General features: G+C 45.7%; 1 protein-coding gene across 1 annotated transcript in view; it reads right to left on the bottom strand.

The window, feature by feature from the left end:
• Nucleotides 1-12,093, bottom strand: part of NWD1 (NACHT and WD repeat domain containing 1) — a 67,736-nt gene that overhangs the window by 15,723 nt on the left and 39,920 nt on the right. The window contains 2 exon segments of the mRNA XM_008048780.2: nt 4,030-4,238; nt 9,429-9,551. Of these exon segments, the coding sequence (XP_008046971.2) occupies nt 4,030-4,238; nt 9,429-9,551 (332 nt within the window).

Raw genomic sequence — 12,093 nt, 5'->3', positions numbered from 1 at the left:
CCAAAAAAAAAAAAAAAAAAAGAAATCCAAACAAAGGGCCAGGTTGGGGGCGGGGGAGGCTTCACGCCTGTCATTCCAGCACTTTGGAAGGCCAAGGTGAGAGGATGTCCTGAGTCCAGGGATTCGAGACCAGCCTGGGTAACATGGCGAGACCTCATCTCTACAGTAAATAAAAATATTAGCCAGGTGTGGTGGCATACACCTGTGGTTCCAGCTACTTGAGAGGCTGAGGCAGGAGGATCACCTGAGCCTAGCAGGTTGAGGCTGCGGTGGCCGTGAGCATGCCACTGCCCTCCTGCCTGGGTGACAGAGTGATCCTCCAAGTCAAAAATAAAAAGTAAAAATAAAAGAATGGAGTTTAGTTGATAGTAATTACCTTTTTTTTTTTTTTTTTTTTTTAGTTAGAGTCTCACGCTGTTACCCAGGCTGGAGTGCAGTGGCATACTCACAGCCACCCCAGTGTCGACCTGGTGGGCTCCAGCGATTCTTACTCCTCAGCCTTCCAAGTAGCTGGAACTACAGGTGAGTGCTACCACGCTCAGTTAATTTTTTATTTATTATAAAGACGAGGTATCACCAAGTTGCCTGGGCAGGTCTCAAACCCACAGACTCAGGCAATCCCTTGCCTCAGCCTCTCAAATTTCTGGGATTACAGGCTGAGCCACTGAGTCTGGCCATATATATATATTTAGAGTCAGGGTCTTGCTATGTTGCCCAGGCTGGAGTGCAGTGGCACCATCACAGCTTACTGCAGCCTTGAGCTGCTGGGTCAAGTAATACTCTTTCCTCAGCCTCCTAAGTAGCTGAGATTGCAGGCCCATGCCACCTTGCCCAGCTAATTTTTTAAGTTTTTATAGAGACGGGGTCTGGCTATGATGCCCAGGCTGGTCTTGAATTCCTGACCTCAAGCAATTCTTCTGCCTCAAGCTCCTGAGCAGCTGGGACTACAGGTGTGAGCCACTGTTCCCAGCCATAATTACTAATATTAATGACAGTTGTGACAAATGTCCTCTTTCTATGTAAGATGTTGACATGAAGGGAGGTGAGATGAAGACTGTATGCAAACTTCTCTGTACTACTTTTATAGCTTTTCCATACACCTAAAATTAGTCTAAAATTTAAAGTTTTAGAAATAGAAATAATGAGCCAGGTGTGGTGGCTCACACCTGCCATCTCAGTGCTTTGGGAGGCCAAGACAGGAGGATCGCTTAAGGCCAGGAGTTTGAGACCAGGCTGGGCAACAAACAAGACCCTGTCTCTACAAATACAAATAAAAAACAAAAAGGACAGTTTGAATCTCAGGGGAAAGCAGAGCCTCTTTTAAAGAAAATAGAATTCGTGACCTGCCTGGGCAACTTGGCGAGACCTCATCTCTACAATAAATCAAAAACTAGCCGGGCGTGGTAGCGCATGCCTGTAGTTCCAGCTACTTGGAAGACTGAGGCAGAAGGATTGCCGGAGCCCAGCAGGTCGAGGCTGCGGTGGCTGGGAGCGGCCACGGCACTCCAGTCTCGGTGACAGAGTGAGACTCCAACTCAAAAAAAAAAAAAAAAAAAAATAGAAATAAATGTCATCCCTGTCATTGGATAATTACTTACATCATTATTTATTCGAGCAGTTTTCATGTTAAATTTCACTTCCCAAAAAGTATCTTTTTATCAGTAGTAATCATCTAAATATGAGAAATTTGCTCATTAATTCTACTTCTGAGGTTTACACTAAAGAAGTAGGGAGAGATACACACAAAGGCATCTGTATAAGGAAAATGATTTCCATTATTTGTAAGAACTTTAACATTTATGTCCAACAATGAGGGATTAGTTAAATAAACTAAAGCAGAGTCCTTTGGAAATTTGTACAAGAACCAAGTATGCTGTTTTTGAAAAATGTTTAAGGTTATGGGCGAATGTGCATGAGCTCATGATATATTAAGAGGAAAAAGTAACAGGGCTCGGTGGCTCAGCCTGTAATCCCGCACCTTGGGAGGCTGAGGTGAGTGAATTGCCTGAGTCCGCGGGTTCGAGACCCGCCCGGGCAACTTTGTGAGACCTCATCTCTACAATAAATCAAAAAATTAATTAGGTGTGGTAGTACGTGCCTGTAGTTCCAGCTACTTGGAAGGCTGAGGCGGAAGGATTGCCAGAGCCCAGCAGGTCGAGGCTGTGGTGGCCGGGAGTGGCCACTGCACTCCAGTCTGGGTGACAGAGTGAGACTCCAACTCAAAAAACAAAACAAGAGGAAAAAGTAGGTTTATAAAATATCATACTGGCCAGGCACAGTGGCTCATGTGTAATCCCAACGCTTTGGGAGGCCAAGGCAGGAAGATCACTAGAGACCAGGAGTTTGAGACTAGCCTGGGCAACAGTGAGACTTCATGCCTACAAAAAATAAACAAATTGGCCAGGCACGAGGGTTGCTCCTGTCATCACAACTACTCGGGAAGCTGAGGTGGAAGGATCGCCTGAGCCCAGGAGGCTAAGCATGAGCTGTGAAGGTGCCATTGCACTCCAACCTGGGCTTCGGAATGAGACCCCGACGCAAAAAAAAAATTATTCATGTGTGGTTTAATCCCAATTTTGTCTTAGAGATACGCACTTGCACCCATGCACATATCACATAAAGTAAAATTGTATAAATATTAACAGTGGCTATCTTTGTAGTTATTTCTTTATCATTTACTGTGTGTTCCAAACTTTTGCTTATAATGATGATTTTTTTTTATAGTGGATTCTGAAATCAGTCAATATTTCTCTAATATTTCAAACTCTAATATATTAGAAATATATTTTTAGTATTTCTCTAATATTTCAATAAAAATATAATTCAAGCCACATTTGCTTTAAAATTTTTAATGGTCACATGGAAATTAATTTTATTTAAACCAATATGCCTACAAGTTATCACTTCAACATATAATCAATGTAAAAGTTATTATTGAGATAGTTTATATTATTATATAAAGTCTTTGAAATCCAGTGTGTGGGACAGCCACATTTCAGGGGTTCAAGGGACACATCTGCCTGGTGGCTCCATACTGGACAGCCAGTGTATATGCACCAATATTATTAACAACCTCCAATTTCTAATGTAATAAGATAATTAATAGATACAATTATTTGTTGCTTACTGTGTGCTAAGCACTATGCCTGGTGTTTTGTGGTTCTTATCTTATGAGGAAGATTAAAGAAATGAGACTTAGACCAATGACATAACATGACCAAGGTCACTCAGCTCTGAAGAAACTCAACTGGGACTTGAATACAGATTTCCTGTTCACCTTAGCATTGGTTACTAAGCTCTTACCCACAGTGTTATTGTGTGCCTCCATTCATAAAACTATGAAACAGTAGGGTTAAGATTAACATAATGGAATAAGATGGTGGAATATATATATTTTTGGATGCCTATGGCGTATTTACCAAAATAATTCATAAAACAAATCTCAGTAAATTTGAAAGGATTCACATCATACTAATGGATTCAATTAGAAAAAAAATAACAGAATACTATCTGGGAACCCCTCAAATATCTGGAAACCAATAACACACTTCCAAATAGCCCATGGATCAAAGAAGAAGTCAAAAGTCAAATGTGAAAGTATTTTGGACTGAATATAAATGAAAACACAAAATGTGTGGGATGTAGGTAAAGCAATGCTTTGAGGGAAATGTATAGCACTAAAATGACTCCATTTTAAAAGATGAAGGTTAAGATTGCTGTAAGCCCTGATCATGCCACTGCACTCCAGCCTGAGTGAAATAGTGAGACCCCGACTCAAAAATAATAAGAAAAATTTAAAATGAAAGAGATGAAAGGTTCATATCTTAGGGTCAAAAAGAACAATCAGGATCACCTAATCCAACTATGACGTGTGATGCCTCTTACCGCACCCTCTCAAGTGGTTGTGTCCCCCTGTCTACACTCCAGTTTACTCCACCCCTGTACTGGGGAGTTCATCCCTACAGAAACAACCTACTCTGTCTTTGAATGTGTCAGCTTTTCTTTATAACCAGGGTGGGTGTTTGTTACCTTTGACGCTGATGCCGAATATACAGCCTTGTTGGCTTCGTCCACATGCAGGCTCCACATTGGAGGCTCGGTGGGGTCTTTTGAGCCTCCGTCCCAGATTGCATATTTCTCCTGGCCAGAGAGCAAGTCCCACCAGCGCAGTGTGTGGTCATTAGAAGCGGAGATAGCCAGGGTCCCTCTGGCCAGCACTCTCACACACCTCACCTCCCCTGCAGAAGACCAGGGTGGGGGAGCATGTTAGCTGGGAACATCTTGACCTCGCAGTTGCCAAACTGCCTGTCAGCTTGCACATACCCTGCTTTGCTGAAGAAAATATAGACAGATGTGAACATACCCAAGCTGAAAATAATAGAATGTGACATAACCGAATCGGTTTGGAGTCAGTCAATTGCACCAGATATTGAATTTGTAATAAACAGAGATAATAATTTAATAAAAGTTTGGCATCCAGGGAGTGTATAGAGTGAATAAGCATGTTTTAAAAATAAGGTAGGTTCTAGAAAAATTACAGGACTTCACTTATAGTTTTTATAATCTTGGATAAATATTTCCTAAGTAAAATATAACATTTGGAAAACGTAAAGGGGGGAAATGGACTACATAAAATCGCAAAACTTCAGGAGGATAAAACATAGTTGAAAAGCACATGACAGCCAGGCATTATGGCTCATGCCTATAAACCTAGCACTTTGGGAGGTGGAGACAAGAGAATTGCCTTAACTCAGGGGTTGGAGACCGGCCTGAGCAGCATGGTGCGACCTTGTCTTTACGATAAATCAAAAAATTAGCCGGTTGTGGTGACCCATGCCTGTGGTTCCAGCTGCTTGGAAGGCTAAGGTGGAAGGATCGCCTGAGCCCAGAGGGTCGAGACTGCGGTGGTTGTGAGCAGTGTGCCACTGACTTCCAGCCTGGGTGACAGAGAGAGTCCGACTCAAAAAAATAAAATAAAATAAGACTCAGCATGGTGGCTCACACCTGTCATCCCAGCACTCGAGACCAGCCTGGGCAACTTGGTGAGACCTCGTCTCTACAATAAATCAAAAAGTTAACTGGACGTGGTGGTGTGTGCCTGTGGTTCCAGCTACTTGGAAGGCTGAGGCGGGAGAATCACCTGAGCCCAGTGGGTCGAGGCCGTGGTGGCCGTGAGTGTGCCCCTGCCCTCCAGCCTGGGTGACAGAGTGACTCTGACAAAAAAAAAAAAAAAGAAAAAAGAAAAAGAACAGAAAAGCACATGACAGAGTGGGAGAAAGTATTTTCAACACATAACAGACAAATGGAGACTCTTCTCCATAAACAAAAACTCTTACAAACAAACAAGAAAAATGCAAATAACTTACTTACTGGGACAAAGACTATAAATAGGAAATGTGTGGAAATGGTACAAGTAGAAAGGATAACAATTGTTGGCTGTGCTTGATGGCTCAGCCTGTCATCCCAGCACTTTGGGAGGCTGAGGTGAGTGGATTGCCTGAGCCCACGGGTTGGAGACCAGCCCGGGCAACTTGGTGAGATCTCGTCTCTACAATTAAAAAAAAAAAAAATTAGCCGGCTGTGGCAGTATGCACCTGTAGTTCCGGCTACTTGTAAGGTGGAGGCAAAAGGATTGCCAGAGCCCAGCAGGTGGGCTCTGGGGTGGCTGTGAGTATGCCACTGCACTCCAGCCTGGGTGACAGAGTGAGACTCCAACTCAAAAAAAAAGTATAAGAATTGTTTAACCAAGTCTGGAACATGACTGTTGGGGTTTGAGTGCTTGTGTCCCCCCAAATTTGTATGTTGAGACCTAATCTCCCATGTGATGGCGTCAGGAGGTGGAGGCTTGGGAGGCAATGAGGCCAAGAGGGTGGAGCCCTGGGAGTGGGATTAGTGCCCTTGTAAAGGTGGCACCAGAGGGCCTCGCTCCTTCCCCCACAAGGACAAGCAAGAAGGTGGATGTACAGAAAGCAGTGAACAACTTGGGTTGCAATCATAAAGTGTTCTTCACATCTTTACTGAGATAAGTTCAAAAGTGTCCAACCCACCCATTCAATGTACAATTTTGCAATTCATTGGTTTTTGGAATGTTCCGGGTCATATAACCACTGCCACAGACTAAGTTTGGAATATTTCATAACCTCGAAAAACAGCCACTCTTTTTTCTTCATCACTAGAACCATTTTAAAGTGATAACTCAGTAGCATTTTGTGAACTCGCAATGTTTCACAATCACCACCTCCATCTTGTTCCAGAACATTCTCATCCCCCAAAAGGAGACCCCTGTCCCATCAGCAGTCCCTCCCCATACCCTCTCCCAGCCCTTCACATCCAGAAAACTGCTTCTTGATTCTGTGAATTAGCTTGCTCTGGATATTTCTTTTCTTTTCTTTTTTTTTTTTTTGAGTTGGAGTCTCTCACTCTGTCGCCCAGACTGGAGTGCAGTGGCTGCTCCCGGCCACCGCAACCTCAACCTGCCGGGCTCCAGCGATCCTTCCGCCTCAGCCTTCCAAGTAACCAGAACTATAGGCGCGCTCTACCACGACTGGCTAATTTTTTTGATTTATTGTAGAGATGAGGTCTCACCAAGTTGCCCAGGCAGGTCTCGAACCCGCAGGCTCAGGCAATCCACTCACCTCAGCCTCCCAAAGTGCTGGGATTACAGACTGAGCCACCGAGCCTGGCTACTCTGGATATTTCTATCAGTGGAGTCACACACAGTGTGGCCTTTGGTGTTTGTGGTGATTGCTTTTTTTTTTTTTTTTTTTTTGAGTCAGGGTTTCACTCTGTTTCCCAGGCTGGCATGTAGTGGCACAATCATAGCTCACCACAGCCTCCAACTCCTGGGCTTGAGCGATCCTCCTGCCTCAGCTTCCCAAGTAGCTGGGACAACAGGCACACGCCACCATACCCAGCTAGTTTTCATATTTTTTTTTACAGGGAAGGGACACTCACTATGCTGCCCAAGCTGATCTTGAACTCTGGGCTCAAGCTGTCCTCCTGTCCTGGCCTCCCAAGTGCTGGGATGAGAGGTGTGAGTTAGTGCGCCCAGCCTGCTTCTCGTATTTGATGTAAACTCAGGAGCTGCAGCCTCATTCATGACTTTTTGGCTATGCTGTGGGTCAACGACCTCCCTCCCCTCTCGGAACGTTTGCGCTGGCTGCTTTCTGTGCCTGTGAGGCGCTGTCCTCTCCCTGCCCTTCCTTCACATCTGCAGATCTCAAAAGCCACAGGCACTTAAGTCCCTGATTACAATGGTGTGGTATTTGCATAAAGCTACACACATCTGCCTGTATGCTTTACCTCGCTTCTAGATAAGTGTTGGGGAGGTGGCTTTGATGCTGTATTTTTTAGGGAATAATGACAAGAAAAAACATCCATACTCGTTCAGTACAGACACAACCATCCATTTTTCCCCCAAATATTTCTGATTGCTGGTTGGTTGAATCTATGAGTGTGAAACCCACAGATGTGAACAGCCAACGGTACCTTGGATTTCCAACATTGCATTAAAATATTATCTAATTATTAGTATATAGTATATTTATTAGGAATATTAATATTATTAATTATTAATATTATTAATTATTTGAATGTGTTATATTTAATAGGAATTTAATTCAACTTATCCACCCCATCCATTTTTAATGAAATGAAAGGGCTGGATTAGATTCTGAAGCTGATGTTCTGTGGCTTGATCCTGTTAAAGTTTGTTTTTAAGCAAATAGGATATTGGAACTTTATTCAACAAATAAGCATGGAGTATGTTGATTAAGACATAGCCCTTGGCCAGGCTCGGTGGCTCAGCCTGTAATCCCAGCGCTTTGGGAGGCTGAGGTGAGTGGATTGCCTGAGCCCGCAGGTTTGAGACCCGTCTGGGCAGGCGAGACCTCATCTCTACAATAAATCAAAAATGAGCCGGGCGTGATAGCATGCGTCTGTAGTTCCGGCTACTTGGAAGGCTGAGGCGGAAGGATCGCCAGAGCCCAGCAGGTCGAGGCTGCGGTGGCCGGGAGCGTGCCACTGCACCCCAGTCTGGGCGACAGAGTGAGACTCCAACTCAAAAAAAAAAGACATAGTTCTTGCCGTGCGGTGGCTCATGCCTATAATCCCAGCACTTTGGGAGGCCAAGGTGGGAGGATTGCTTGAGCCCAGGAGTTTGAGACCAGGCTGGGCAACATAGTGAGACTTCGTCTCTATAAAAATAAAAAAAAATTAGCCATGTGGTGCATGCCTGACTGAAGCAGAAGGATTGCCCCAACTCAAGAGGTCAAGGCTGCTGTGAGCTGTGATTGTGCCACTGCACTCCAGCCTGGGTGACAGAGTGAGACTCAGACTCAGAAAGAAAACAAAACAGTCATACTCTAAGAACAGTAATGGGGACTTAGGTCAATAAATAACTGCAAATCTTAAGGTGGTCCTGTGTACTATATAGCTACGGATAGCACGAGGGTCCCAGGTATCAACTCTGCCTTGGGAATCATTGCTACCAAACGGAAAACACTTGCGATGAGACTTTAAGGATGAAGAGGTTGCCATCCTAGTCCTGGCCCTGGTCTATTTCTCTTCAGCACCTAGAATACAGCCTGGTATACAATAGGCACTCAATAATTAATTAAATAAATAAACTCTAGCTGTTGAGACGTTATGCAAAAATGTAAAACCTTACTTAGGATCCAAGGCAGACAAATTGCAAGATGGACCACAATTTCTTTTTGTTGTTGTTGTTGTTTGTTTTTTTGTTTTTTTGAGTTGGAGTCTTACTCCCTCGTCCAGGCTGGAGGGCAGTGGCACACTCACAGCCCCCCCAGCATTGACCTGCTGAACTCCAGTGATCCTTTCACCTCAGCCTTCCAAGTAGCTGGAACTACAGGTGTGTGCTGCCACACCCGGCTAATTTTTTTTTAATTGTAGAGACACGATGTCACCAAGTTGCCCGGGCTGGTCTTGAACCCACGGACGCTGGCAATCCACTAGCCTCGGCCTCCCAGAAGTGCTGGGATTACAGGCTTAGCCACCAAGACCGACCCACAGTTTCTTTCTAATAGAGACAGAGTCTTTCTGTGTTGTCCAGGCTGGAGTGCAGTGGTGTGATCATAGCTCACTGCAGCTCTGACCTCCAGGGCTTAAGTAATGCTCCCAACTCAGCTACCTGAGTAAACAGGGACGACAGGAGCTACCATGCCTGGCTCATTGAAAAAACAATTTTTGGGTAGAGACAAGGTTCTGCTATGTTGTCCAGTCTGGTCTCAAACTCCTGGCCTCAAATGATCCTCCCGCCTCAGTCTCCCAAAGTGCAGGGATTGCAGCATGAGCCATCGCTTCTGGCCAAAGTCACGATTTCAATTCAGAGAAAGGTTCTGGGGATGGACTGTTCCCTCTGGAACACTAGGAAGACATTGACTTTACACCTGATTCCCAAGTCTCACCTGTGTGACCGGTTAGAAAATGGATCACTTGCTGGTCTTCCACATCCCACACGGCCACGAGGCCATCCTGGGTGCCGACCACCAGCAGCATCTCCTCCGGGACCCATGCCATGGCAGTGATGCCTGCAGACACGCAGAGACAGCAGCAGTGACACCAGATCCCATGTCCAAGTGCTCAGCCTGGGGTCCTCTCATGAGCCCACTTAACAGATCAGACAGCTGAGTCCCTGGGCCAAAGACACATGGCTAGGATTTTGTGGCCAGCTCAGTCAGACTCTGGGCCGTGACATCCATGTGGCAGGAAAAGGGACTGAACCATGGCTTGGTCATAAATGTCTGCCTGTTCCAGCTGTCCTCGCATGGGGTGATTCTGCCCCCAGGGGACACACATCAGAATCTAGAGGCCTTCTGGGGTGCCATCGGGTGGGTGGAGGCCAGGGGTGCCGCTCAGCATCCCACAGCACACTGGATGCTCCAACAGAGAGTGACCCAGCCTCACATGTCAGCCGGGCCATGGTGGGGAAACCCTGTTCTGGTTGGATAAGACTGAAACACTGAATTATACTGGCTGAGTATGAGGACCCTTTGACTTCAACCTGTGTGAAAAAATAAAGATCTTTTTTCGGAGTGGGAGTCTCACTCGGTCACCCAGCCTGGAGTGCGGGGGCACGCTCACAGCCACGCAGCCTCCACCTACTGGGCTCAGGCAATCCTTCCACCTCAGCCCTCCAAGGAGCTGGAACAACAGCCGCGTGCCACCATGCTCGGCGAATTTTTTGATTTATTGTAGAGACGAGGTCTTGCCCAGTGGTCCAGGCTGGTCTCAAACCCGTGGACTCAGGCAATCCTCTCGCCTGCACCTCCGAAAATGCTGGGATGATGGGCATGAGCCACCGCGCCCAGCTCACTCCCTCAGACTTTCTGAATGTCCTCGAGCAAGAAAAGGAAGTCCTTTTCGCTGCTCTGTGCCTCAGTTTTCTCATATGTCAAATGGTTAGTGGGATGTTGTTAAACCAGCAGGTCCAGCTCTGAGAATCCAGAGTTTTGTTTCTTCATTGGGGCAGAGAGTGGGGACATGGAATTTGTGCTCTTTTCTTTGTCTCTCTTTTTTTTCTTATCACACACTCAATGTCTGATCTTGGAAATGTTAACTTAAACTTTTCATTTTAAAAGTGAAGGCCAGGGCCATTGCTTTAGTAAACTCTGGTGTGGCATGTTGCTCTTTGAGCTATGGCCAGGCCATGTCTCCTAGCTTTAACCCCTCCTCTACCTTGGGGAAGTGAATCTCCTCTTCTTCTCTCTTCCTCTCTCCAATTTACTTTCTAAGTAAACTATATTTTTCAAGCTAAAAATAAAAATTTTAAAAAAAGAAGACCAGACGTGGTGGTTCAGCCTGTAATTCTAGCACTTTGGGAGGTCAAGATGAGTGGATTGCCTGAGCGCACGGGCTCAAGACCAGCCTGGGCAACTTGGTGAGGCTTCATCTCTACAATAAATAAAAAAACTAGCTGGGTGTGGTAGCGCATACCTGTAGTTTTGGCTACTTGGAAGGCTGAGGTGGAAGGATCGCTGGAGCCCAGTGGGTTGATGCTGGGGTGGCTATGGGTGTGCCACTGCACTCCAACCAGGGCGACAGAGTGAGACTCCAACTCAAAAAAAAAAAAAAAAAGAAGGAAAGAAGAAAAAAGAATAAACTGCTGGGCACAGTGGCTCATTGCTGTAATCCCAGCACTTTGGGAGGCTGAGATGGGAGGATCACTTGAGCCCAAGAGTTCAACACCACCCTGGCCAACATAGCGAGACCTTGTCTCTACAGAAAATTTTAAAAATAACTGAGAGTAGTGGCACATGCCTGTAGTCCCAGCTACTTGGGAGGCTGAGATGGAAGAATTGCTTGAGCCCAGGAGGTTGAGGCCATGGCGAGCTGCAATCACGCCATTGCATTCCAGCCTGGACCACAGAGTGAGACCCTGACTCAAAAAATAAATTAATTAAATTAAATTAAAAATAAAATAAATAAAATGCCATGTGTGTTGGTTCACGCCTATAATCCCAGCAACTTAGAAGGCTGAGGCAGCTGGCCAACATAGTAAGACTCTGTCTCCTAAAAAAGTAGCTTGGTGTGGTAATTCCAGCAACTCAGGAAGCTGAGGCAGGAGGATCACTGGAGCCCAGGAGTTTGAGGCTGCAGTGAGCTGTGCTTGTGCCAGTGCACTCCAGCCTGGGCAACAGAGCAACACCTTGGCTCTAAATAAATAACTAAGAACAAACTGAAGCCTAGTCAAGGTAGGAACTTCCTCAACTGGAACATGACTAGAGAATGTACAACAAGGCACAGGGGGTCTGAACCACAAAATGTTTCCCTCCCCCAGAGATGACAAAATCATCACTCCAACCTGTAACTTCCTATGGCTGTGCCGTGATAGACACCCATAGTTGACCACAGCACTATGTATGGTTTGTGCCTCGACAGTCACGCTATTATACTACCTTTAGGTAAACAATAACAACAACAACCCCCAGAGTCCACAGGTTTTAGCTGAGTGCAGTTACCTGCACAAAGATTGTTCCCAGGTTGTGGGTGGGAGGATAGTGGGGTGGGTGAGCAGAGGTGGATGACCGGATATGTGGATAGGCTGGCTGGAGGGGTGGGTGGATGGATGGA

The sequence above is a fragment of the Carlito syrichta genome, unplaced genomic scaffold (assembly GCF_000164805.1).
Source record: "Carlito syrichta isolate Samal-C Ts95f unplaced genomic scaffold, Tarsius_syrichta-2.0.1 Scaffold126652, whole genome shotgun sequence".
In the NCBI taxonomy this organism is placed as follows: Eukaryota; Metazoa; Chordata; class Mammalia; order Primates; family Tarsiidae; genus Carlito; species Carlito syrichta.
Note: the sequence above shows the minus strand (reverse complement) of the source record. Positions and strands in the feature narration are given on the sequence as shown.